At 33.8% G+C, this 27,685-nt stretch overlaps 2 protein-coding genes across 10 annotated transcripts in view; one reads left to right on the top strand and one right to left on the bottom strand.

Annotated features, from left to right (window-relative positions):
- The window catches only part of LOC126970625 (uncharacterized), a 50,892-nt gene extending 44,866 nt beyond the window's left edge, over window positions 1-6,026 (top strand). For 5 of the 9 annotated variants that reach the window (XM_050816687.1, XM_050816686.1, XM_050816685.1 and 2 more), the window contains exons 10-14: window positions 308-472; window positions 1,961-2,127; window positions 3,775-3,942; window positions 4,434-4,625; window positions 5,765-6,026. In XM_050816687.1, the coding sequence (XP_050672644.1) occupies window positions 308-472; window positions 1,961-2,127; window positions 3,775-3,942; window positions 4,434-4,625; window positions 5,765-5,859 (787 nt within the window). In that variant the 3' untranslated portion in view covers window positions 5,860-6,026. The remainder of the gene's footprint in view (window positions 1-307; window positions 473-1,960; window positions 2,128-3,774; window positions 3,943-4,433; window positions 4,626-5,764) is intronic. The other 4 variants (XM_050816688.1, XM_050816683.1, XM_050816681.1 and 1 more) reach the window with 4 other exon arrangements.
- Window positions 6,027-6,568: 542 nt separating this feature from the next.
- Window positions 6,569-27,178, bottom strand: LOC126970692 (transcriptional regulator ATRX). The gene is made up of 9 exons (XM_050816777.1): window positions 26,915-27,178; window positions 19,699-19,770; window positions 18,579-18,829; window positions 18,358-18,506; window positions 17,921-18,101; window positions 16,840-17,001; window positions 15,694-15,864; window positions 14,477-14,566; window positions 6,569-12,313 (listed from the first exon to the last, which is right to left on the bottom strand). The coding sequence occupies exons 1-9, from the start codon at window positions 27,009-27,011 to the stop codon at window positions 10,616-10,618; spliced, it is 2,871 nt and encodes a 956-aa protein (XP_050672734.1). The 5' UTR covers window positions 27,012-27,178; the 3' UTR covers window positions 6,569-10,615.
- Window positions 27,179-27,685: the final 507 nt, after the last annotated feature.

Raw genomic sequence — 27,685 nt, forward strand, 5'->3', positions numbered from 1 at the left:
ACCCCACTCCATTTTAATATCGCAAAATATTGTCCAATGTATTGGCGCCAATATGAGAAAACTCATTGAACAATCATATAAAAATGACAGATTCCAAATTCAAATGTAATATTTTGTTTATTTTTAATTGTATTTATGGTCAGACTACGTATAATAATTTTAAATACGTAGGTACGTAATCAAACCAATTAACAAAGTATAAAGGTAATTAATAATGATATTATTTTTTATGTAACCATATGAAGGAAGTTGTTGGTCCAGTGTGTTCGTACAGTGATACATGACATATCTCTGATGTCGGTTGCAGCGCCATGCCACTGTCGACGCCGGAGTGGTGGTGGCACACGGCCCGCGGCGTCCTCGCGCTGCCCATGTCGGCCGCGCGGCGCTACGGGGCCGAGACCGCCGCCCTGTTCGTGGTGCTGCTCCTGCTGGGCACGCTGTGGAGCGGCATCGACGGCTACCTGCCCTGGTACTGGCACCTGCACCTGCACCTCACTACCTCGCTAGCCCCCTGCTGCCACGGTCTCTAGCGACAAATTAAATGTCACATTAATATATTCAAGTGACGGCTAGACCTAGAATCATCCCTAGCTACTGGAGTCACTCCCATCCCAATGTAACTTCCGCAATATTTCATATCATAGTTTTCGAGTTATCAGTTATCTTATTTTTAATCGACTTTATTATTATATAATGCAACAAAGACATCAATCATTGAGATATCCGCTTTTTTTTAGCTTCACCTGTATGTTTGTAACCGACTTCTTTGGGCGCGATTTTGACCCACTTTAAACGGCTAGATTTCGTTCAAACTTTGTAGATTTATCGAGGACCGATGACATTACACAAATTTGACAAGATTATTCCATTATTCAACATGCAAAATAAGATTTTTGCCAATTTATATAATTTTAGAATAAATGAATTTGTATTTCACGCCATCTATAAGCATTTTAATAAACTCTTAAGGCAATTATGAAATGATATCATGGAATATACGCGTATACAAATGATTCTGTAATGATGAAGTAATGTTTTTATTTACGAAAATATGGCGCTGTTTAAGTATTCTGTTTCCATTATAAATTATTAATGTGTGATTTAACTGAGCTACTTATTATAAGAGCTAGTTCGGCGATCTCCGGCTAGCTGAATTAAGTGATCTTCCAATTAACTAAAATATTTTTATTCGCAGATATTAAAATCCCTACATTCAATCTAAAAAAAATTAACTAAAAAATTAAAAATAAATAATAGTTTAAAAAAAAGTAAAAAACACGCTTTATATAAAATTCAACTAAAAAATAGAAAATAAATTTTAATAAATTTAAATTGAAAATAGTGTAAAAAGATATATTTCACTATAAACAAAAGCGTGGGGTGAAGAAGAATAATTATAAAAAAAATATTTATATGTAAAAAAAAGCGTGGGGTGCTTTTTAAGATATTATTAAAATAATAATTATTCTACAACCCACGCTTTTGTTTATAATGAAACATATTTTTTTACACTAATTTCAATTTAAATTTATTAAAATTTATTTTCTATGTTTTAGTTGAATTTTATATACTTAAAACGTGTGCTTTAGTTTTTTATAACTATATAAAAGACATGCACTTTAAATATATTTTTCATCCCATTTATTCGAAAAGGACGACTTGGTTCGCCTTTAAGTGCACCCAAAGATGGTGTTTTCTGCAAGAATAGTTTGAGCGGGAAATAATGTGTTTTTAACGTTCTCTAACTTAACTCTATAAGTAAGAGAACGTATTATCTTTGCCGCGCACTTTTTGAATTTGGAACATCTTAGTGTTCAGCGCAAATATTGTTTGAATAAAGACTAAAACGTAGTGATTATATTCTCTTGGTAAGAGTGGCTGGTACGACGGCCCAAAGTCGCGCCGCCTCCTTGTGTCTCTTATACCGCAAAAGTTAAAGTTAAAGTGACCCCTTCAGGACGGTGCGGGAGTTGAACGCCAGCAGCGTGCAGGTGGGCCTCACGATGACCGCGAGCGCTCTGCCCGCCCTGCCCGCGCTGTGGTGGGCCGAGGCCGTGGTCGACTACATCGGACACTCCAACGTCTTCATCACGGCCTTCACCTTCTACTGCTTGCGATACCTAGGTACGTAACGTGACGTGCCTCACGGATCTGTTCATCGTATACCCAGTAACTCCGTTTTTATCCTTTAAGAATTACCTATCTACTATATACTAGTATGAAGTTTACACGACACAAGTGTTAACTCCCTGCTGATTACTTAAATAAAAAAAATACAAGAGTTGACCATATTATGATAATTTACAAAATAATATTTTAATGTCAATCTAAAAAATTATATATATTTCTAATAAATAATAGGGTTAAAACTTAGTATCCCGTAGCACGAATTATGATGTAAATAATATTGTAATTATATTAGAACTTTAGTCCACGATTATATTGCTACCACTCTTTTTACAAGGTAATGCACCGTTCCAGAGAAAAAACATTATAACCTAGCCTCAAATTATGACATTTTTGTAGGGAGGAAAGAAAGGAAAACGCCTACAATTTGTTTTTGGCACTCACTGGCCGCTTCCGCGGCCCGCTACGCTCGGCTCGTGCGTTGTTTTAACTGTTCTTACATAACCTAACCAATTTTTATGTATGGTAGTTGATAGAGCTTTGGTCTACGATTATAGTGCTACTACTCTTATTACAAGGTAATGCACAGTTTTCAAACGGAATAAAAAAAATATAATAATTAAATAAGAGAATTATAATAATTATTATTTTTTACTGGCTTTACAGCTCTGGGTTCTAACCTTTTTAGTCTAAAATTATTATTGATGAAGCCGTCTAGTCTGAGACTATGTTGTACGCTTCATTTTACTATTTTTCATTTACAATTAACATTTTTTAACCTCCTGCAGCCATGTCAGCTCTCATGTTCCGTTTTATTTACGTGATTGACCCGTTTTAGGTTAGAATTTTTTTCGTTATTTTTTTAAAAGCGATGCATTACCTGTAATAAGAGTGGTATTATAATCGTGGACTAAAGCTCTAGCAACTACAATATTTTTTACCTCCTAATTCGTGCTACGGGATACAACCCAATTATATTTAGTAGTTGTGTGAGTAAAGATTATTAATGATGCTTATTATTAATAGATCTATATATCTATAAGCTGACATAATGATGGTTGGTTGCGGCACCTCGCTCTTTAGTGATTATAACGTGTTCATAGATCTTGGTGGTGTTTAATTAATTTTAACGACCGACAACAATTCTATCCGTCGGTAGTGCGAACGGTACTTTGACCCTGCATTAGTCTGCATGATACGGGAAAAAAAAGAAGCTTACCAAACCTATTTGACATAGCTGTTTACAAACATTTTCAATTGGAGCTCATTTATTAATTAAAAGTTCTTTGAGCCACTTCCCTTTACACAATTAATCTTTATTTCTGCCTCTGCTTTGAATCTTTTTTTGGAATGATTTACGAATAAAAAATTGCCAAAATAAAGAAAGTAATAATAGTAATTATATTAATTATACTTACATACTTGATGGTATGTGATCTCCACGGACTTTGGTGTCATATAATACCAGGGGCATCTTGTAAGCGTAGCCGACCTTACTAAAAGGAAAGAAACGTATGTACATGTGAATTCCAAAACACATTGGTACGTGGCGGGGCGAAGAGGGGGCCGTGATGAGAGTTAATTAATACGGTTCTACTTATTGCACCTCTCCGAAGCCATTACTTTTATAATTATTACTTCCAGCGTTGTCGTATGCCACGACGTACACCTGGGTAGTCATCAGTGAGGTCCTGGAAGTGTTCACGCTCAGCCTGGTGTGGGTGACCGCAGTGCTCTACTTCAGACACCTGGTCCCCAAGAAGTACACCACCACGGGACAAGCTTTGCCGGTCATCGCGCACTTCTGTTTGGGTAATCATTTTAAACATTTATTTATCTATATTTAAGTTGTTGGAGTTTGGTGACGTTGAAAATATAGATGAAAGTAGAGTTGACAGAACAGACCCTTCCAACCCAATCAGAAACACAGCAACACTATATTACGAGTAAGTCCGGGGTTTAGCACAGACTGCTTGAAGGGTGACCGACCTTTTTCAGTCGTAGCGACTTGTCGTACGTGAGCTATTTTTCAATCTCTTCAAAAACAGTTCGGATTCATTGCGTCTCAGTTAAGAATCCCTAATGAATAGCGTCAATTTATTCATAACAAGGCGACCAGCGGATTGAAAACCCTTAAACCAACTTTCTGTTGTGTGGCCCATGTAGAACGAACAGTACGACTGTTGTATTTTTTAAAATTTCCGGGTTCGAGTCCCGGGCTGAATTGGTGCTAGTGCATATTCTGTAGCTATGGTAAACCGTAATGGATCGTTCTAAAACAGCGGCACTTTGGCGAATTGCAGGTCGATGCATCGGTTCGATAATTAGCGGCATGGTGTCGTTGGGGTCTGAACTGGAATCCACTCGCGAGGTGTACCGCGCCCTGGGAGTAGTGGCTCTAGTGGTGGCCGCAGTGTATCTCGCACTCTACCACCTGCTGCTTGCACCGAGGTGTGCCTCGCCTGCTACGTCGCCCCCTCCGCACTTGTTACAAGGTATGTTCAGAGCACTATCTCTACTGGCCAGTTGTGTTCAATATTAGTTGGCTCTCCTACCGACGTACAGTCAGGTGGGTGTAACTCTACTTGTGGTCTAAAAAAGTCAAGCAGTCCTTCCCCACTCGTACTCTCCACAAGTTATAGTAAAAATGTTATCTCTACTCTTATATGTCTCTTGCTGCTAAACAACCGATAAAAACATTCCAGGTTTATATGACACTGTGTTAGTCTGCGTGCATTTCTTAAAATAGAGGTTAACTAAACTAAATTTTTTTCGATGTTTTCACAGCTGTCAGTCATCTATATATCTATCTCTCTATATACTTCTTCTTATATATAAAATTCTCGTGTCACAATGTTCGTTCCCGTACTCCTCCGAAACGGCTTGACCGATTCCCATGAAATTTTGTGAGCATATTGAGTAGGTCTGAGAATCGGCCAACATCTATTTTTCATACCCCTAAATGTTAAGGGTGGTCCACACGAAATTTTTTTTTTTAATTTTTTTGACATTTAATTTTTAAATTTGATTATGAATCAGCATTAAAAAATACATACAACTTCAAATTTTCACCCATCTACGATCAAGAGTTACTTTTGTATCGCGATTTTAATATCGGCAATACAACGTTTGCTGGGTCAGCAAACGTTGTATTGCCGATATGCAGCCGATGCCTGGGTGCAGGTCAGTATATCTGTATAAATGATCAAGTATACCTGCTAGGTATATAACCTTGTGCATGCAACAGGTAAAGCCAAAGTTTTATCTCTAGTTTTGGACATAGAAAATTATGTTTTAATTATTGCCGAGGGCTCTTCGCCTTCCAGATTTCTAGTGATTTTATAATGTCCACAGTATATTATCTGGTACTGCATCCTTAGATTTCTGTAGGTATAGTGTTTCGCCTTTCAGATTACACACTTTTTAAGAGAGACAGCCAGTCCTACATGATATTTGGTTGTTTTAAAATATGTTTTGGCGTAAATTATATTATTAACCTGACATTATTTCTAAGCTTGCTCATTGGACGGACAACTGGCTGGAAAAGGTATACCTACCTACTATATTAATTGAACGCATACAGAACCTAATTACGAATATTGTAACGTGCATCTGAAATGGAATCTCATTACAGGATTGACAACAAATGGCGCTTCAAACGGCACGTGGAATACACCAATGCGAGTGTACCACGAAGAACGTTCGCGTAAAGGACACTTCCGATATTAGTCATTAATTAATATTAATTTAAATGTTGTTGTATTTTGATGTTAAGAACCTACATTTTTATTCTGATTACACTTGTGATATCATTTTTTAAAGCAGCTTTGACTTGGTATTTTTGCCGTATTTTTTATTTTAAGTATTTTTATTCAATAAATCTATTTATAAATCTGTGTAGTTGTTATTTTCCATTGGTAACATTTTTTTCAATCCATTCATGTATATTTGAACTTCCAACCGCTAAAGCTCTTGCGATTTGAAATGTCTAAGCTGAAACTCAACAAAATCGAGACGACAAGTTTTGAAACCATTCACCTCTTATCACATCAACTCTGAATGTCAACTTTCGTTCGATAAATTTGAACTTGTCAAATTAAATAATATAATTATTTGGATACCACTTCTATTTATAAGTATTTAACCAGTTTTTATTAAAATTGAAACAATAATCATTATTTCTTACCAAAAGTAATCAATTAAACTAGTATTTTAATTTTAAATCAATCACATGATATTCGGACGGTATTTATATTGTAAGAAATATCCTCAGACTTGCCAATTTCCTCAGAACAATCTCTTTCAATTCCAGTCAAGACTCATCAACGGATTATTTTCTACTTAATGATATAAATAAGACAAATCACATCAATCACTTTTAGATGGCAATAAAACTCAATAAGAATTTTGTAAAATTAAAATTATGAAACAAGGGAAATATGATCAGCAATTTATTCTTCTAATGGATATAATATTTTTTCCATATACTAAGTATTATAAAGTTCAATAAACAAAATGTGTATCAACAAAAGTAACAGAATACAAAATATAAAGAATCACTCTACAAAACCAAACTTATATCACAAACTATGATCATATCAAGATCTTTTAACTTGAATGAACGAAAATATAAAATGCTCACTTCTGCCCGCGTATTTGTATCGTATTCTTAAATCTAATATACATTTCTAAATATTAACTATAAATTCTAAATGTTTTATAAACTTAATATACTCATGACATAAACATTATTTACTAGTCGTAATAGACGAACGCGGTGTGAGAGTGATATAACTATCCTTACACAAAAACCTAGAACATTTCACAGCTAAATACTGATTCTTCTCTGCTTTCGTGGTACTTTCTTTCGTAGAACATATTCATTAAATATTTTCTATTACATTTTATACACGTGAATATGACGCCGTTTATCAATATTTGTCATAGGGTTTGACCAAAAGCACAAAACTACACACTTATGGCGCTAACTCACTATTACATACATCTGATATTACACATGAACATTTTATATTTAGTCTCGCCGTATTGAGAGTGTTTTCGTCTATTACGCTAGAATACTCTTAATCACATTATAACAAGTGGAGTCTTTATAGTGGCTCAGAATACCAACACAAGCCTGAAACACACACACACTGGGGACCCAACTGTATACACTACTGTTACACTCAGCTGAAACATGTAAAATTATCAAATCCTTAATTAACAATTTTAATAAACGGTTTACATCTACACTATATAAAATATGACTTTAAAATTTCTAGTGCACATGGTAACATCAATCATATTATGTTGAATAATTAATAAAATATAAATTATGAGGCGTCAGTAAAAATTTTACTGTCACATATTTTTTATAAAAAAAACATGTTCCGCGTACAGTCAAAATTAAAGCGATAAACAATAATATATAAGGATTGGTCCGAATTGCATGAGCACGAAAATATTAAATTATCTAAAAAATAATCTAATCAATACTTTCTTCGGCATTACTTTCAGCGAAACATTTTGCGTTTTTGAGAAATTTTGCTTTTTTCAATGTAAAAGATACTTACTTGCACAACAAAAAAAATCCTCCAACTATACTCCGACACGCACTTGGCCGTTTTTTTTTTCAATGTAAACGACACAGCAAACATTGTATGACTCAAATTTGTGTAATATCACGGAATGCATGAGATGTATTTAGATTTTAGACCTTGTCCTTACAAACAATACACCACTGATAGTAAGTATTTATTGACCCTACTGCAAGTAATAAAGTTTCTAGATTGAACGTAGGTATGCTAAATAATATACCTAGTTCCATTATGATTATTTTTATTCAAATTCTAATACACACTTTCATTGAAATTCAAATAAGATTGAAAAACCATATATTATGTCAGAATCTACCACTTTTTTTAGTATATTCAAATTGTAGTAGATACAAGTTTAAGTATTACATGAAAGACGCACACGTCCAGTTATATATTTGCCAAATATAGTTTACAATTATTAATAAATTAGTCTGTTATATCTAAATAACAATTGTCAAGTATACTTCACGTGATTTCTGCTCAAATTATATGAATTATGTTCAAATTATATTATCAATTAATAATGAATTATATGAATTGACCTGTAATTTTCACTTATTTAAAATCGCGCTCGCAAACCAATAAATAACACGACACCGCCTATTGCGATCTCTCGCAATGTTTGTTTATTGACGTTTTTTAAGCATCTTCATTTATATTATCAATTATAATTATCAATCATAGCATTATTAAACTTGGCCATGGTAAACGAACGTTTTCGTAGGACAATAATTATAAATCGGATTTTCATTTAAACATTCATAACATCTGATTTTCCGAAGTGGTTAAAATTAAGCCCACAATATATTGGCATTCGTTCAAATTGATATTCTTTAAAATTATCCTATTTTAAGATACTGCTAAAATTAAAATGAGCCGTTTAAAATTATGTATTTTCCAACGGATCGCCAAATCTATTTTTACAAATGACTGTAGAAATATACTTAAACGGAACTTAACACATGCTTAACGTGACACCCATATTCTAAGAATGAACATTTAAGTTTCTCGACTCAGATTCAACTTTGATGACTTTGGGATAATTTCAAGCAAATCAGAAAATGCAGAGCAGTTCTCTTTGATTTTAGAAAATAAAAATCATATTAGTAAGTACGCGCCAACGTGGCTATCTATCTAGCAGAGACTCACGGGCAGGCTACTGCCAAAGCTTAGTAACGCACGCGAGAGCTTTGTGCGACATGTGCTGCACAGATCCGACCGAAGGTTTAAAAACAACGAAGGAACATTTTAAAAAAAATTGTGCGGTGTTTAGCTATTAAACACAAGCTATTAGGTAGCTGGTAGCGGTACGCTGCAAGGTAAGATTTACTATGGTGATTATTATTATTACTATACTAAGTCGTTTCATACCTAAGTACCTACGTTACGAAAATAAGTAGGAATGTATATTTTATACCTCTAGGTTGGTGTTTTATTCTTTCACGAATTTATTAGAATTTAATGAATATATGATGTCTGAAATCGAAGATCTATTTCGTTATAAGTATCAACCCGCCTATGCTAACATTTCAAAAATAAATGTTTTCTGGTCTACTATTAAGATCTAGCCTATGTTAATTTCTTCAGTATTATAAGCGTCATTAATTTACAAAGTAGGTTAAAAAGCACATACCTAACTGGTAATTAAATATACGGGTTAAAATATTCGCTAACAGAAAACAACCCAAAAGTCGTTAGAAGGGGTAAAAGATACGTGATAGAAAGAGAGGCTACTTCCAGGTGAATAAAAATGTAGGTAATTAGCGTTGCGCGATCAGAATTGCATTTAATTGTATCGTAGCAAGACTGTACGTCTTCTGTACTTGTACTATACAGATACTGTGACTCTACTATATACGAATACTCAGGTTTAGTGGAGCCGAACAACGTTCGAGGAATCATCTTACAATATGGGTGTCTGTGAAGTTATTATGATTAAATAAACTGTATGGCTCAAAGATACATTGTTTAAACTCACCTAACATATTTTTTATATTGCCGGTTTTTATAATTAGTGTGTGTTTTGACTTGATAGAGAATAGCATTGAAAAATAAGTAATAGTGATTAATAATTTGCGGATTAATGAAATTTGTAATTTGTGCATTACATTAAACATATTATTATAAATATTTCTACCTTTACAGTATAATTATGGTACTGACAAACATGCTCTTTGCTAGCACGAAAACAGTCACTATTGAGCAGTTGTTACTAACAAGCATGTGCATTGCATTTGATTCAAAACGACCTAGAATTCGAGGGCAGCTATAACTGACGCGCGGGTGGGTATATTTATTTAGATACAAACACAAATATCCTATTTTATTCATTTATTTACGAAAAATTATCTTCATCAATTGTATGTATTGCAAACAATACAATAAATTTATTGAGATCTTTACGGACAGAACTTATGTATTTTAGAATTTAAAGGAAACAGTTATCTTATAAGCATGCTCTCTTATGAACATTTCTGTCAGTACCTTATAGCATAGAGGAAGAATGCCCACGACAGAATATAATATATGGTACACAATATCTACCACAACTTATAATAATAAAATTTCTCTATAAAAGATCTATTGTCTTTTTTAACTCCCAGTTCTCCAATAAAACAGTAAAAGAAAAGGCCAATAGTACTGCAAAATTGAAAGATTATCATCAATTATTTTTACTTTTATTACCTGTTAAGTATTATTTTATCTGTACCTGTACACTCCTACGTCATAGTATCTTAAACAAGTATTACACAAATAAAAATCCTAATGTTACACCAATTCCAATAAGACAGAATGGAACTTAGCCTATAATAATAAATTTACAATTTATACTTTTAATAGTTTTGTACTTCAGCAGCACAAGATCTTTACACAATTACACACAATAATCATCCTATGACGTCACTGGATGTGTCCAACATACAGTCGCTGGGCATGTCCTTACTAACTTTGCTATTATCCTTCAACAAGTCTTCAATCATTTTCTCACTTATGTCATAGTTATCATTCTCATTATCATCGTACCACATGTCCACATTCGGTCCATTATTTTCTTCACGTTTTTCAGAGCTCGACTCATCAGTATTTTTTTCTCCAACCGAAATATCTTTATCTTCACTATTATTTATAACACTTTCAGATTGTGTTTCATTATCTTTATCATTCCCCTTGTCAGGTTCAGTTGCAATTTCTTCATTATTTTGTTCAATTTCATTTTTTAATTTTGTTTGACAACCACTCTTTAAATCTTCATTAATTTCATCCTGCTCACTGCTTTGCTTATCTATTTGTATACTATTATCGCTGGTATCCTTTGAGATATTACCACTTACCGAATCTGTTTCATCTGCTTTCCCCGTGCTTTTATCTGTTATTTCCATGCTTGTATCTGACTTTTCATTGGTTATTTCGAGTTTTTCAGAGTGTTCATCTACGCTTATCGAGCTTTCGTCGACTTTTCCCGTATTTTCATCTATATTTTCCGTACTATCGTCTATTATTTTCGTGATTTTGTCTTCTTTTCCTACATTTACACATTCTTTTCCCGACCTTTCGTCACCGAAAGTGTCTATGTCATTAGCAGGTAAAACATCATTACCTACATTAATTTCATCACAAATTATCGTTTCTGGCTCCACGATATGTTGTAAATGCTCTGAGCTGTCATTGTGCTCACTACTTCCAGGCCCTGTTAAATCTACTTCTTGAGGTTCATTCCCACAAGAGTCCCCTGAATTTTCATCAATAAAAATAGGATCATCATCCACGTTGGGCAATATTTCTACATCGTCATCATCTTCACTGTTTTGTGTTTCTGTATCTTTCTTTAAAATATATTTTTTTAACTCTTTTTGAAGGCATTCTTTTATTTCATTAAATCTGTGACAAGAAGTATTTAATACACTTTCTAAACTTCTATGCAGTGCCCGCATCTGGTTAATATTTCTCGACCTTAAAAATGGCGTAGTCGCTTCTTTCTTTAGTTTATTTAGCCTAGATAATGAATACTCTAGTGCGTCGATGGAATCGAGCAGATTATATCTATACCATTCCACTGGAACATTAGTATCTATATCTTTCGATGAATTCATGGTAGATCGCCTCGTCTTTGCCGTTTGGGCTACGTTTCGGCGGGTATTTGCCTGACGGCTTGGCTGAGTGCGATTGGAAGAAGTAGGTCTCAAGGGTGGCGGGGTTGTCGGTATTAATTTAGGAACTTGATTAAGTTTCGCAGCGTATGTAGTTCCGGGTGGTTTCGATTGCGATTCTGTCACTGCAACAATTGTCGCAGAATATCCTCCAGGCATTTGTGGATTCGCACTAATTGCAAATATTCTGCCATCAGGAAGCCTATACATTTTATTAGATAATAATGTTTGTGGATCAACACGGAATTTAAGCCCACCAGTTGCAGCATTTACTGTGACATCATTTTCCGTCATTTGAATTATATTTTCTTGAGATAAGTCTGACAATTTTATGTTTTGCTTAACTATGCCAGTTCCGGTTGTTACCGAAGCCTTTGGCTGTGGAATGGGCGCTGGTGTTATACACTGAACGTCATCATCTGTGTTGTCTTCAGTTACCTATCATGAACATAAAACAATTAACCTTAAAAGCATATACTTTAAATAACTAATTATAGGTATACTAATATTCTTAATAAAAGTTACTACTCCTTACAAAGGCAAAAACTCAATATGTTCATTTATGTGTCTGTCACCTACATGTTATTTATTTACTTTAGTTATCTGTTAATTATTATAAAGTTTAAATTTTCTGTCCTATCTGATTTTTCCCATTGAAGGTTAAGAACTGCAGGCCAATATAAATAAATTTTACTGTACCACTATTGTATACACAAATAAAAATTTGAAAAACAAAATTTTATGAAGTAGATCAAATCAAGTAGATCGGGTAGATGAAGCCGCAGCCTAAGAGTTGACAATGCATACAAGATTTTATGACGATACGTCACTCGAACGGTCAGCTCAGTTGGGAGAACACTGGCACGGATCGTGGACAGAGGTCGTGGGTTCGAGTCCCGAATCGTTCATAAAATGTTGTTTTTCAAATTTTATTTGTGTATTAATCCTAGAAGTGAGGGTTATCACTTTAAAAACATAACAAACTACTGTTATATTTTACTGAGCAGAATAGCGCCAAAGATCGGCGACAACCAGCTAAGTCCAAGCAAATCATTGAAAAATATAAATTCAACAAACAACTATACATGGCTTTCCTAGATATTCAAAAGCTTTCGACAGTTTAGCACACTCATCTATTTGGAAGGCACTAAAACAATAAATGAAATAAGAAATATTTAAACGTGCTACAAAATATATAATTATAGCAAAGGGATTAGCAGAATAACGCTAGAAAATAAAGGGCGAGAAATCCAAATTCAATGAGGCATAAGACAAGGAGACCCAATCTCACCAGGTATTCAGAGGAGTCCTAGTATATGGATTCCACACGCCTAAGAATACAAAATAAAAACTTACTTCGCTCTGCAGGTTTGCAGATGACAGTCATTTTCAGCGAAATTGCTACGAATGTGGAAGTCTTTGTGCGGGCATGTCGGCGTGTGCAGGCGAGGTGGTCGTGTCGAACTCGTTTACATATTGACATGTTCGCGCTAGTGTAACGTGTTTTCAGAGGTTTGAAACGCTGGATGAAGACGATCTTTATTTTTAATCGAGAATTCATAATTGAAAACGAGCTATCGCTTCTAGCGACAGGGTGCTGAACTTACCGGACGTCACGAGTGAATCGCGGGCTCCACCGCTAGTTCGATATGAATACACACAAATAAGCTGTGTTTGATATTTCGTGACCGCGCCCGGGCGTCAACGTGAACAAGCACTTCAAATTCTTGGTAAAGTGAGCACAAAAACGAAAAAAAGAAAAGATTTACAAAAAAAGACATTCTTAGAATATATGAACAACATATTTTTAGGAAAACACCTATCTTTAAAAAAACAACAACAAAAAAGAAATAGAAAGAAATCCAAAAAGTAAACTAAAGTTTAAAGCATAAAGTTATTATAGATTCCAATATTTAACCTTGTTAAACATATTCAAGTTAAATATGGGTATTAACGAAAACAAAAAACAAAATTCTGTCCTGACTGCATGTAATGGAAAGATGTAAGTATCCTAAATTTAAAAGAAAAACCACAGAATGTTGATGTACGTAACAAATCTCACAGACCCACTTGTTACACACACATTCTTATAGTTAAATGGAAATGGGCAACTCATATTATCCATACAATGTCTCGATGTATACGATTTGTGCCTAATAGACACAATTATATAGACTGGACCCATAGAAAAGACATAGGGCGACAAAAGTATAGCCGGACCGACGTCACAGTAAAATCAGCAGAAAAAAGGTTCGATGTTGCTCAGGGCAATGAAAAATGGAAAAACATCCAAAGAGGCTTCTACTCTAAATGTGGCCATTCAAACAACCGAAAACTAACATTAATAACCTTACTATATTTTTATTCTTACAACCACTGTGCACACTAATGAAATGCAATTGAACCTGATAATGTATGGATTAGCTTAAATATATATCATATCAATAAAGAAAATGTTTGTGCCTTTGAAGGGATGAGTATTAATTGTAATTTATCAATATATGAAAGCTAAATATATATTTAGCATTTCATATTCTCATCAACTTAAAATGAAAATTTTAATGATATTATGAACACTAACACAAAAATTTTAATAATTACCTCACAAAGGGGTTCTATTGGGAAATCCGGTGTACACACCATTTCTTCATCAACAGTATTTGTGCTTGTCATAGCAGACATATCGAGACCCTGGAAACAGTGTTTGTTTTTTATATATGTCACATTAGAATTTCAATAGTTTTTAATTTTTTTTATAGGCAATTTGCAGAACAATAATAATAATCGTGGCTTGTATGTAATTTTCCATCTGACATTATTGTTAAAATAGTAGTGAACAAAGGCCGATTGGGTATTAGCAGTGTTAATTTGTTTTTAGGACCTACTAGTGAACAAAAGCTGATTCACTCAGATAACAATTAGTTGATTGATCTCCAAAATAATGACTTTTCAATTAATATAAGGAACAGACCAATCAGAGGCGGTCTCATAAACAAACGTCCAGTAAAATTGTCAAAATATTTCTATAGTGTACCCGTGATATTACAATGTTACTAAAACCAGGCTGTGAAAATGTAAGAAATGAAGTCCATTGACAATCTACCATTTCATTAATATATCACTAGTGAAATTGTAATATCACGGCTTTGATGACCTACGACATATATATTAGCTGGTAACCGGTGCGCTTCGCTTTATAGTGACGATTAAAAGCGCTTAATTAAAGCCAAATCGAATAAAATTTTGAATTTGCTTTACCTAAAGAAATGTTAATAAACAACATTTCAAATCAAAATAACATATTAGCGTACAAACAACATAACACGAAATTTTTAGCGCATTAGCAGTGCAGTAAAGAGCAAAAATTATAGGACCTAAAATGGAACCTTGTGGTACCCCTCGATTGACAGGAGCACATTCAGATAAAATTTCTAGCCATCAATTGATGTAAGTTCCACAGTCTGTGTACGATATTCTAAGTAATTTGGAAACCATTTAAGACTTTCCAAACTAAAGCCATAAAATTTTAATTGAGATAATAATAAAGATATATAATATGGTGTCAAAGGCACGCGAAAAGTCAGCAATATAGTAGATCATAATAAAACACGCAAAATCTAATGTAAAAACACAGTTACAATATTTACACGCGATAATCTTTAAAAAGTTTTATTTAAATCTGTAACACTCGCGTATTGAAAGGAAAAAACTAAGTATCCGCCCCCTTATCTTAACATAATAATACATGCTATACCATTTCCGGAAACCCGATTGCAATTTTGGTACTGTTGTTCATCTCTAAATATTCTGAGAGTTACCTGTGTGAGGCTGTCTAATGACAAGTTGATATTGTCATTTGTAAACATATTACCAAATGACCTATTTGCTCCATTATAAACAACCGCAGGGGGCTTTGGTCTTATTTTTATTAAATTGTTAGTTTGCATATAGTTATTCTTTTCACTTATAACTTTCACTGGTGCTGACATCTGAAACATAACATATTATATATCATTACTAGCTGGTGATGGCTGCGCTTCGCCTTTTTCTGGGTTTATTTATTTTTGTAATCACAAAATTGATTAATATTCACTTGGTTCTCTTCCATTTAAAATAATGTTGGCTATTTAATAACTTTAAATAAATGTTTAGACTTTCTCCACTAGCTAAGACTCCTCATTTTATTTGTAATATAATAATATATATAAAGTATATAATCTTATAAGAAATATATAAAATTGATAAATGTACAAGCCACTACCAATTTGGTATTTTATAAGGGTTGACAAGAGCATAATACAATATATTCACTTATTATTAAATATAAACTGATAGCCAATTATTGTCTACCACAGTTTCACTAATAGAAGGAACAACAAGAATAATGAAGAAAAAAAATATGAATAACATAATCAATATTTTTTTAAAGTAAATCGTACCAGCATTATGTTGCATAATAAAATGTATGTATAAATAGAAAAAATGAATGTATTATATAGGATATTCCTTATTAGAGGTCAGTAAGCTCTATCTGCCACTCTGGAAGACAGATGCGATTGATATTGTGGTATAATTATCTATACAAATTCGCTAGGGAATCAACCTCTAATTCACTACATTTTCAAACTATGCAGAGCAGATTGCTTATTCGGTTTTGTTTTCCAATATCTCCTCATTAGTTAATACATATACCTGATGATCCATTTTGCGTCATTGACTAATGTGTTATGAACGGTATAGCTTTGTGATGAGCACACAAAGTTTTAATCATAATATTGTAACACTCCTTTGAAATATTATATAAGCACAAACCCATGTGCAAAAAGCGCAAACAAATCAAAAGTATGATCTACTTTGAGAATACATAATATAAAAGTATAAATATATAAATTGATAAAATATTTTTTTTCCTTTGCTATATAAATTGCTAAATCAATAATGTCCATAATTTACTTGTAACATACCCTCATTTTCTTCATAGCAGGGGACAAATTATATTCATTAGGATGCTTTCCTGTTTTCTTTATTATATTTGCTTTACTCCTAGGACTTGCTGCTCGTTTAGTTGCCTTTTTTACTTCAGGTTTTACTTTTTCCTCTTGCTTCATAGATGCAAATTTTTTAACCTAAATAAATAAGATTATTGAATAAAATAAAATATCCACCTTACTACTTATTGATATTATGGGTTTCTGTTACTAAAAATAGAAATATCATAAAAACACTTAAGCTATCACAATTGGAAGTTTCTTAAATCCAAATGGTGATTATCTTTCTATATGTCTACAATCTACATACTCGAATTTTAGAGATAGGTTATGCCAATTATTATATTTTAATATGTATATATGATATGGAGCTTTTCAGTGATAATAGTAAAATGGTAACAGGTCTAACTACAAAATTTTGAGAAAATTAATAATTATTATTTATTTCCAATAAAATAATAATTAGTGTGATAATTCGATGCTACAAAAGACATAATGTCTTCTTATATATATAACTAGCTGGACCCAGCAAATGTTGTATTGCCATATAAAGTAGGAAAAAATTTCAATAACTAAAATTTTTGGGGTATAAAAATAGATGACGAACGATTCTCAAGACCTACGAAATAATATATCGTAAGTAAATAAAATTTGTAGCACTACAATTATTGTATTCGATTGCCATCTTCCCTATTGAGTTTCTGCGGATGGAACAGAATAATATAAAAATCGCATACAAAAATAGGTATTGATCGTAGACAGATGAAAATTTGAAGTTGTATGTATTTTTTAATACGATATATGAGTCATAATAAAATAAAACAAAAAAAAATGTCAAAAAATATAATTTGGGGTGGGTCACCCTTATCATTTAGGGGTATGAAAAATAGGTGTTGGCCGCTTCTCAGACCTACCCGATATGCACACAAAATTTCATACAAATCGGTTAAGCCGTTTCAGAGGAGTTTGGTGACAAAAACATGAGAATTTTGTATATTGGATTTTCCTAACTTGGTAATATTAAACCCATACACAGTCATAAAAATTACTTGATTACCTGTATTGTTGGAGGCATCTTTGAAATGATTGAATCAGCAGTCTTTTTTACAGCATTTTCAATTTCTTTCTTTCGACTGTCTTTTTTTCTTCCTTTACTCTTACAACACTCTGACAGATCTACTCCACATTCTTTAAGGTATGCTTCTTTTTTTACTGGATCCTCAGTTTTGTATGCAATTCTAAAACATACAATTACATAGAACAGGTAAAATTGATGAAGAAGTCTGAAATTCTATTATATGAACTTTGAAAGAATATTTATGTAATATATATAAACTATTCACCACATTTTAGGATTACAATAATTAAATACATTATAAAATATTTAAATTAAAATAAATTCCATACTTTTTCTTTCGATAAGCACACATCATCATTTATTGACTTTTGATATAAGTATATATATATTTAATAATATTCCATGATATTCCTTACTTGTTTTTCATATCACAGTAACGTAGGACAGCCCAACATGTAGCTCGCAAGTCCCATAAGCACTGGGTATTACATTTGAAACATTTCCAATCATCTAAATCTTCAATTTCTTTAATTTTATTTGGCCCTAAATTTCTTTTTATACATTTCTGAAAAAAAAATTATATAAATAAGAGATTATCCATATAGCTTACAAATAATTAAGTGAAAAAGCAACTTACAGCACAAAAAACATGACGGCAATTAGAGCAGCAATAAACTTGGCCTCCTTGACCACACCATCGACAGTAAAGTTCCCAACCATCATCACCCTTCTCAAACTCCCCACTGTTATAGAAGGTATGGCAGGTATGACACACCAGCGTCCTTAACATTGGGTGTGCACGCATACGACTCTCATTCTTTGGAGCGCAGCCCATATGGCGGTCGCATGAAGTACAATGTATCTTCATGGAACTAATTGTGTTAATATCTGAAAGTCAAAAATATCATCATGTCTTACTTCGAAGAATTGATCAGACCATTTGTTATTGTCAAGCACTTTCTGCTTATATTATCTTTTTTTTTGATACACATGAGTGAAGTCCTACTGCATTCCTAACTGCTTAAATACATCGAAATCTTCAGTGAAAAATTACGCAGAACACGCATCTATATACGTATACTCTAATAGCGCGCTTATTATTTATGGCACCTTTAGCAGTGTTTTGTACATACAAAAAACTTTTAATCCAGTCTGATTTTTTTTCAATATTTGTGTTAAACATAGTTTTTATGACTGACTAATACAAATTTATTTATTTATTTGTATGGTTCTCCAACAGTTGTACATATTAACTTACATCTAACACATGCCTTATAACTAAATATTTATATGTACTACCAATTATAGGAGAACACATCATTCCATAAAAATAACAGTGGTTAATTTGCATTTAAGGTGACTATAAACTACTTAAGTATCTTAAAAATAAGTTATATAATAAGTTTTAGTTGGAAGAATATGGTTTTCTGAACAATAACAAATGTTGAATATAATAGAAACTTAAACACTAATTAATTGGCCAGAGCGTCGCTACATTTTTTTAGAAAAAGTGGGAGCCTATCACAACCAATGTCCAGTGTTGCTATGTTTTTTACACATTCGTTGTATACGCTATATATTATATTTCTATATTCTTATATTATATTCTATATATTCCACACATCTATGAGTATTTTACATCAGATTTTATGGTTATTAAGTTTTTTGATAAAATCCAAGCAACCCATCCTTAGTTTAAGTATATGTTACTTTTGATGTGTAGGTATCTAAATTAAATAATATATGTACAATTTTACCTTTGAACTTAGTTTTATAATATTCTCTTTCCTCCGTCGGGACATCTTCATCAAAGTCATCATCTGTGGGATCTAAAATTTTATTACTTAATTAAAGAATGTTTATTGATAAAACATACATCATTTTCAATTCTTGTTTTGATTGTCTCTCTTAAGATAAATATTTTAGAAAATAATAAGCATACAATAATTATGTTCAAGGCACATAGTTTGATATTGAGTTATACAAAGAAATTAACTCTCAAGAAAATCTCAATTGATTTACTTAATTGACAAGTAACCATAAAATTACACAATAAATAATTTACTAATATGAATTAATATTATTATAATACTTAAATTATAATGAATTAAATTAGCATTTTGACCCAATCTGCGGTGGTGGAATTCAGCCGCCGCAATCAACCCGAACTGTTCTGAGCACTCCCTTTGTTAGATGCAGGTGTTAGGGAGCACCCGCCCAGAGAGGAGAACAAGTGAGGCCGAATATAGTTGCAGACGGTGGCTTACAGTGAAGTTGTCTCGCCTTACTGAATACACCAAGAGGCCACTTTGGACTTCTCCTTCAAGTGATCACGAATCGGAGAGATCTCGAATCAAGGGGATACCACAAAGGGAGACTTTTTAGTTGTGAACGCAAAAACTATGTCTTCTTTGGATTGAATTGGACTAAATTTTGTCGGCTCCATTCCAAGACTTTGCAATGCATAGTCATGCTCCGATTCTCGTCGACGCTGTTACGGGACATGTGTGTAGACGCTGTCCCGGTGTAGGACGCATACCCTGTGCTGTCGTCTGCTTAGCAATGAATACTGCTGATTTGCAACATATCATTGATATGCAGAAGAAACAGTGTAGGGGATAGCACGCAGCCTTGCTTCTCATTCTCTCAAAACGCCATTTTTCTCATTAAACACATTAGCTTTTGAGGGGTAGCAAATATAAGAACTGAGTTGATGGTTATTTTTTTGTTTTTCAATGAAGTCAGCAATTGAAAAATATTCAGGTTTGCCAACTAGTGACATCATACCAATAAAAAAATATATTTTTTTGATCATCTAGTAGCCACAATAGGAAGAATAGAACATGATTAATTTTTGAAGTGAAAACTTCATAAGCCGCCTTAGCCATATTTTGGTAGGGGAAATCTTATGAGTTCTACGGTTGCACCGTCGCCGATACCGAGACCGCGCACGATAAATAAATAATTAAAAACGTTCAATGGATCACCCACATCAGACTTAATGGTTGAGTGGACCTGGACTATAAGGCGCTCGATGGACTCACTCTCGCGACGGGAGACGTGTCGTAAGAACTTAAGTATGCGACTATATACTAACATTGAAAGCCGTTGTTTTTATGGCGAATTCTTAGAGAATGGAGACATTGGTGCGAAGCTCGGACCACCAAACTCCCAGCATTCTCCTCCAGCACCATAACTCAGCAGTAACGATTTTCTTTTCTCGACTTGTTGCAAAATCCACGTGTCATCAGCGTACAAAAATATGCGAACACAAGTGTTTGAACGAGCCGGTTTATCGTAGATTTTGTTGTTTCTGTTCTTCCATATTTTCTTTAATTTGTCCATGACAGTTCTTGCTATCGACATGCGGCGCATCACTTCATCTACGCAACCTACACTGTTTAAGATTAAATCACATATATACATAAAACTGCACGACCTCGCAATCTGCGTAAGGTCGGGCGAGTTATTGTTGGTTCGATCTACAATCATCATCTTTATTTAACTGCGGTTCATCTTTAATCCAAACTCTAGAGTCTAGACTCACACGCTCCATTTTGAGAAGTAGCTCTTCCAAATGACTAAGACTGGTCATACACAAAGTAATATCATAGCCGTAGCGCAAATTTATATTTTGGTGCCCTACAAACAATAAGCTACATATAGTAGCTTATAGTTTGTAAAAAATTAATATATATATAGTTCGACACTTTTTGGATGGGCAAAAGCACGTGAGATCCCATCACCTAAATGCTTATAGCAGTATAATCTGTATTTTGGACAACATTTGTGCTGTGTAATCTTATAAATGACATTGAATGGATTTCTTCAATGTTTAAATACTATGCATTGTTGAAATAGTATTTTTGTTTGAATAAAATAAATTAAAATTAATAATTTAATTGTTTTTAAACATTATGAAATTTCAAATTGTAATACCAGAAGTTCTAAGTTTTGGTATTAACTGGTATCGGCAGTCTCAACTGCCAATTTTTTTTGGTTTTAAAATGTAGTCAGCAAATGAAAAATATTTATGACTTTTGTCAACTAGTGACATCATACCATTAAAAAAGTATTTTTTTTTTGATGATCCAGAAGGCATAATTAGTCAGCTAGAGTTAAGGACTCCTTCAAGACTTGCAAATTTGTGTGTAATCAGAGGTATCTAATGAAATCAGCTATTGAGGTAAATGCTAAAGCAATAAGACAGTCACATAGACTGGTTTTGAAAATTGTCTGGAAACAGCACTTTCCCTTAAAAACATGCTTCTTACACCGCCCGTGCCAACATGTCCGGGGATAGCATCGACGAGAACCGAAAGAAACTTGTGTCTGAAATCGAGACTATGCTTTGCAAAGTCTCGGAATGGGGCGGACAAAATTTAGTCCAATTCAACCCCAAGTACACACAAGTTTGTGCGGTCACCAGTAAAAAGTCTTCCTTTGCCGTATCCCCTCGATTCGAGATTGGCATACTTGGCGTCGATATATCGAGCGACATTCAATTCCGTGGTCACTTGGAAGAGAAGGCCAAACTGGCCTCTAAAAAGCTTTGTGTACTCAGTAAGGCGAGACAGTACTTCACTAAAAGCCACCGCCTGCAACTTAATAAGGCGAAAATTCGGCCTCACATGGAGTACTGTTCTCACCTCTCAAGAGCGGCTCGAATCATCGACGATCAAGTCATCTTACCTATTTTTTGTCATTTTACCTCGTTTTCATCGTACCTATCATAACACATGTAATTAACTTATGCTTTGAAAAAGGTGTGTTCCCTAAAGCACTAAAGCAATCAGTTACTCTCCCTGTGTATAAGGGTGGGGACAGAGGTGATGTCGGTAACTACAGATCTATCTCATTATTGCCTGTCTTATTCAAAATTTTAGAAAAGCTAGGCTAGCTTAGTCAGAACATCAATTATTGTAAATCCTATTACTCCTCTGAATATGAATATCTAAATGATCGGACAGCCTGGGACTAGATTGTGATTATTTTATAGCGACTGTACAATATTGTATATTTTTATTGAAAAGAGCGCAAAAAAAAAGAATGCTGGGAGAGTTTCTTGCGCCGCTTCTTCTTTCTCAGAGCGCCATTTGTTTCCGAAGCGGTAGTAATATCTAGTAGTATAAGAAATGACATCAAAAAGAAGTCTAAAGGAATCAATTTTGAGAAAATAAATGCCTTTTATGCCTTTTAATATGGTTTTCGACGAGGTAGGTCGACTGAAGATGCAGTATGCGCACTTTCCTCACTAGTAGTTGAGAAAGTTGACAAACGTAAAAAATGTATTTCAGTTTTTCTAGATCTCACGAAAGCTTTTGACTTTGAGAGAGACGGTCTCTCCCCATTTTTATAAACTAGAAGCTATTGGTATTAGAGGAACACAGCTACACCTATTCACTCAGTATCTTTCTGAACGTAAGCAAAAAGTAAAACTAGGTGACTGCACCAGCGAATACGAGTCGGTATCATACGGCGTACCACAGGGCAGCGTTCTTGGCCCAACTTTTTTTAATATATATAAATGACTTATGTGATATGAAGCTCAAGAATGCAAACATCTTCTCGTATGCCGATGACACTGCGATAGTATTCACAGGTGACTCGTGGGATAGTGTAATTAAATATACTGAAGTGGGTTTGCGTGAACACTTGGTTAAATATGAATCTACTTACTCTAAATGCAGATAAGACCAACTACATGTGCTACAGTTTATATAACGATGCCCAAGCTGCTACAGAATTCAAAATACAAATTCACAACTGTGTTAATACCGTTCATTGTAACTGCCCATACATTCAGAAAGTTGTTCAAACTAAATATCTCAGTATTATATTGGATCAGCGACTTTCTTGGCATCCACAAAAAGACTTAATAATGCAGAGGTTGAGAAAACTAACCTGGATTTTTAAATCATTAAGATATGTAGTACTGAGGGTGCCGGCTGGCCCCAATTTGGATAACAAATGTCTCCTGAAAGAGATCTACACATTGTTGGTACAAACTGTACTAACATACTGTATAACGATCTGGGGTAGGGCCACTAAAACAAAATTCCTTGACCATGAGTGAACACAACGTAATCTTATTAAAACAATGTAATTTAAAAAACGCGGATTTCCCACGGATAGCTTTTATAAAGAAACTAAAAAACCTACAATTAGAAAATTATATATTACAAACACAATTACAAGAAATCATAAATTCCATCGCTTATGACCCTAAAATCCTGCAAAAAAGAAGGCATTGTGGCACTAGTTCCTAAGTCAAACTCAACTTTTGCTGATAGACAGTTCATTAAGAGCTCTGCCAAATAATATAATTTAATAAATAAAGAATTACAGATCTATTCAAAAAACATACAATATGAATGTAAAAAACTTACATCTAACAGGCTAGAACCCAAATCCTATGACTGGGTAGAAGAGTTGTTGAGTAGCTAGTTGTGTATGCTATAGGTACACACACACACACACACATATATTTCGCTTCTTTCCCCCTGATCATGTCTATTTTATAAATAGTAGTAATGTAAAGTATAATGATAGAACATTCATAAATAGTTTTAAAGTACATATTATTTCATTTGTGTAATTTTGCATTTAGTAAATAAAAGTCAAAGCTATATTTTTATTAGTTAACTTTTACATGTATAAATGACTCTTAAGTATAATATAATTTTGTTTGTTATAAATAGAGACCGGATTATATGCAAATGTATATTGCATATTTAGCACATTTTCAGCGGTAGTTAGCATATTTTAGAAAAAAAAAATATTATGCATATTTACCCTCGATCTCGCCCATCATTCGATGCTTTTCATAGTACACCCAAACATTGCACTCAAAAATTCTGCCCAGGAACCTCAGTAGACGTAGAACGCTCCTTTTCCGCTTACAAAAATTTATTAAGCGATCATAGGACACAATTTGTCTACAGAACATTTAGAACAGTACTTAGTAGTACATATTTTTAAAGGTAAATCCTAAATTTCATTATACAAATTATTTAAGTTTTCTTTAGTGTTAATTCCGCCAATATTTGTCTTTAAAACAATTCGACACGTGTTTCGCCTCTACACGAGGCATCCTCAGGACGTGTTGTCTCGCCAAAATCTGGCACGAGACGGAGACCGTCTCGATGGATTTCCGCAAAGTAACGCCTTATTCAATAAATTTTCTAAATTTCATTGTTACCTAAGTAGGTATATCTTGTAATAGTTTCTTTCACAAATATGATGGTCAGTACAAGTCTTTATAAAATAAAAATATGACTTTTTATTATTTCCTGTTTAATTGTATGCATATTTAGGCCCTTTTCTGGATTTTCGTGCATATTTTAGTTATTTTACTTACATATTTGCATCCATATTTTGGGCATTTTTTGTAGCATATAATCCGGTCTCTAGTTATAAATAAAGGTTAAAGAGTGGTGACTCCCAACACAAGCGATAAGCTTAACAGGAGACACCTGCCCCTGGTTTTTATGTACTTTTTGTCAAAGAAATAAACAATTTATTTATTTATTAATATCAAGTCATCTCCGATCGGCTTGATTCTTTGGCATTGCATAGAAATGTGGGTTCTCTCTGCATCTTCTACCACTTTTATCATGGGGAGTGCTCAGAGGAGCTGTTCGGGTTGATTCCAGAGGCCTAATTCATCCACCGGACATTATGTGCAAATCACATCACGTAGACATCTGGCATTCCACAACCCCGCATTTGTTAGACATTTCTTGCCTTGCAGAGCCACTTTGTGAAATCAATTACGGGCTGCGGTCTACCCGAATAGATACGACTTAGAGACCTTCAAGAAAAAAGCATACTCCCACCCTAAAGGCTGGCAACACATCACTTTACACACCTGTTGTTGAGAATGTACATGGGCAGTTGCCTCACCTTTCCCCATCCCGTGAGCCTCTTGCCCATTTACCCCCTCTTATATAAAAAAAAAACAGCAGTAGCAGGTGTATAAAATTATATAACAAGTGCCTGAGGACTTGAAAATACAATGTTTATACCAAGACTCTTTAAATGGCTGCTAGAAAATATTTTTTATAGTGTTCATGAATATTTAAATTAGTGTTATGATTTTGCATGCTTTCCATGTAAACTGGTTAGAGGACATTGTAATATACATAATCTGGACATATCCTACTCCAAAGGAAATAATTTCATTTCATATGTCTCCTTTGCAGACTTGATACAATCAACATCAATTTTAATCAGCCAAATGTAGGTATTATGATTTTTTTAATACATACAAAAGGAATCATAAAATTAAAAAATAAACCACACCCACTGAAGGACTAGGATCTATGGTTATGAAACAAGTAAAACAAAATTCACAGGAGGGAAACTTGAAAATTTTAGGAGAATATTAATTTAAAGTTTTTCATCCGGTAATCAGCTGTCTAATTAATGTTATTTATGCGGTTGGCGGATGACTAGCAACAGCCTTTATTATAACTCATTTCTCTATAATCTAGCTGTCTTGAAACACAATTAGAGTCCATGGAATGGTCCACCATTCCCACAGGTATTCCATTTGCACATTTTCTCCTACCTATATAGAAAAAATTACATGCAAAAAAAAAACTAAGTAGCCTCATACAGCGAATAACACAAGAGGACATGTTAATTGGTTTATAAAATTATTAGAATAGTTGAAATAAAAATCATAAATACTTATTATCATAAGATCATTGCATTACCAAATAAATAATAAGAACATTAAAATTATATTATTCTAATTAACTTCCCCAAAATTTATATTATCGAATTTGATTCTCACATTTCACAGCAAGTGTCTAACGTGTTTAAAGAACGCGGAGTTCATATAATTTTTAATTATAATACCCTTACTTCTTACTAGTTAGTTGCCATCAAAAGTTAAACATAATTGATTGTTTATATGTCTCATTATAACATCACAGTCTGAATAGCTCATAATAATATTTCACGTACCCGGTAAAGGCGGGAATTGAACATCTTTCTGCAATTCAACCGGCTTCTTTTCATCAGACTCAGCGATATTTGCTTCGCCATTTGCTGTTTCACTCATTCTTGTTCAACGGGCTTAATCTCCTGTATACACTTGTATTATATTATAAAATGCACACTTATCTTGAGTTGTTTACATAAATAATATTAATGGTTGTGAGAAACAGACAATCTTATTTCTTTAATTTTTTAGACACCTTTTTCTGATATTCCTACAGCCATTTTGTATTTTAGTTTGCACTTTGCTTTATTGTTTATGGACTGGGCTATGGTCTATAGCTTAAGCACGCTTATAATGGTAGGGACAGAGTAGAAACGAAGGCCCGATTCCAGCGGGTCTCTCACGCAGTCACACGTAATCCGTGATCATGTGTGTTTTGTCACTGTGTAACTATTAAAAGGGAAAAATTACATACACTGAACTGGTGTCAAACAACGTGAAATCTCAGTCTTAGTGCCATTCAAGCGTAGATCAGCAGTGCCATTTACGTAATTTCAAAATCGTTGGACGTTATGTTCCAATCCTATCCACGTTTTGCTCTAGATTCAACTGATTCGGAGCCGCGCGTGAACGTCAAGCTCATACAAGACATGGAGAAGTTACGTTTCGATTAAGGGAAATTAGAAGGTCAATTCTTGGGAGATGCAGTAGGAATGTAGTAGCATTCAGCAGCAATGCAGTGAAGATTAGTGGAATACGTTAACTAGCTCTGCACTGCAACTGCATGACTCAAA

Source organism: Leptidea sinapis, chromosome 21, assembly GCF_905404315.1.
Source record: "Leptidea sinapis chromosome 21, ilLepSina1.1, whole genome shotgun sequence".
In the NCBI taxonomy this organism is placed as follows: Eukaryota; Metazoa; Arthropoda; class Insecta; order Lepidoptera; family Pieridae; genus Leptidea; species Leptidea sinapis.

Bases quoted from the DNA above. Each gene is read 5' to 3' on its own strand.
- LOC126970692 (XM_050816777.1), bottom strand. From the start codon at position 27,011: ATGAGTGAAACAGCAAATGGCGAAGCAAATATCGCTGAGTCTGATGAA. The intron at 18,830-19,698 runs GTAAAATTGTAC...TTTGACTTTCAG, and splicing joins TTATAAAACTAAGTTCAAAG to ATATTAACACAATTAGTTCC. The intron at 12,314-14,476 runs GTAATTATTAAA...TGTTCATGATAG, and splicing joins CAATAGAACCCCTTTGTGAG to GTAACTGAAGACAACACAGA.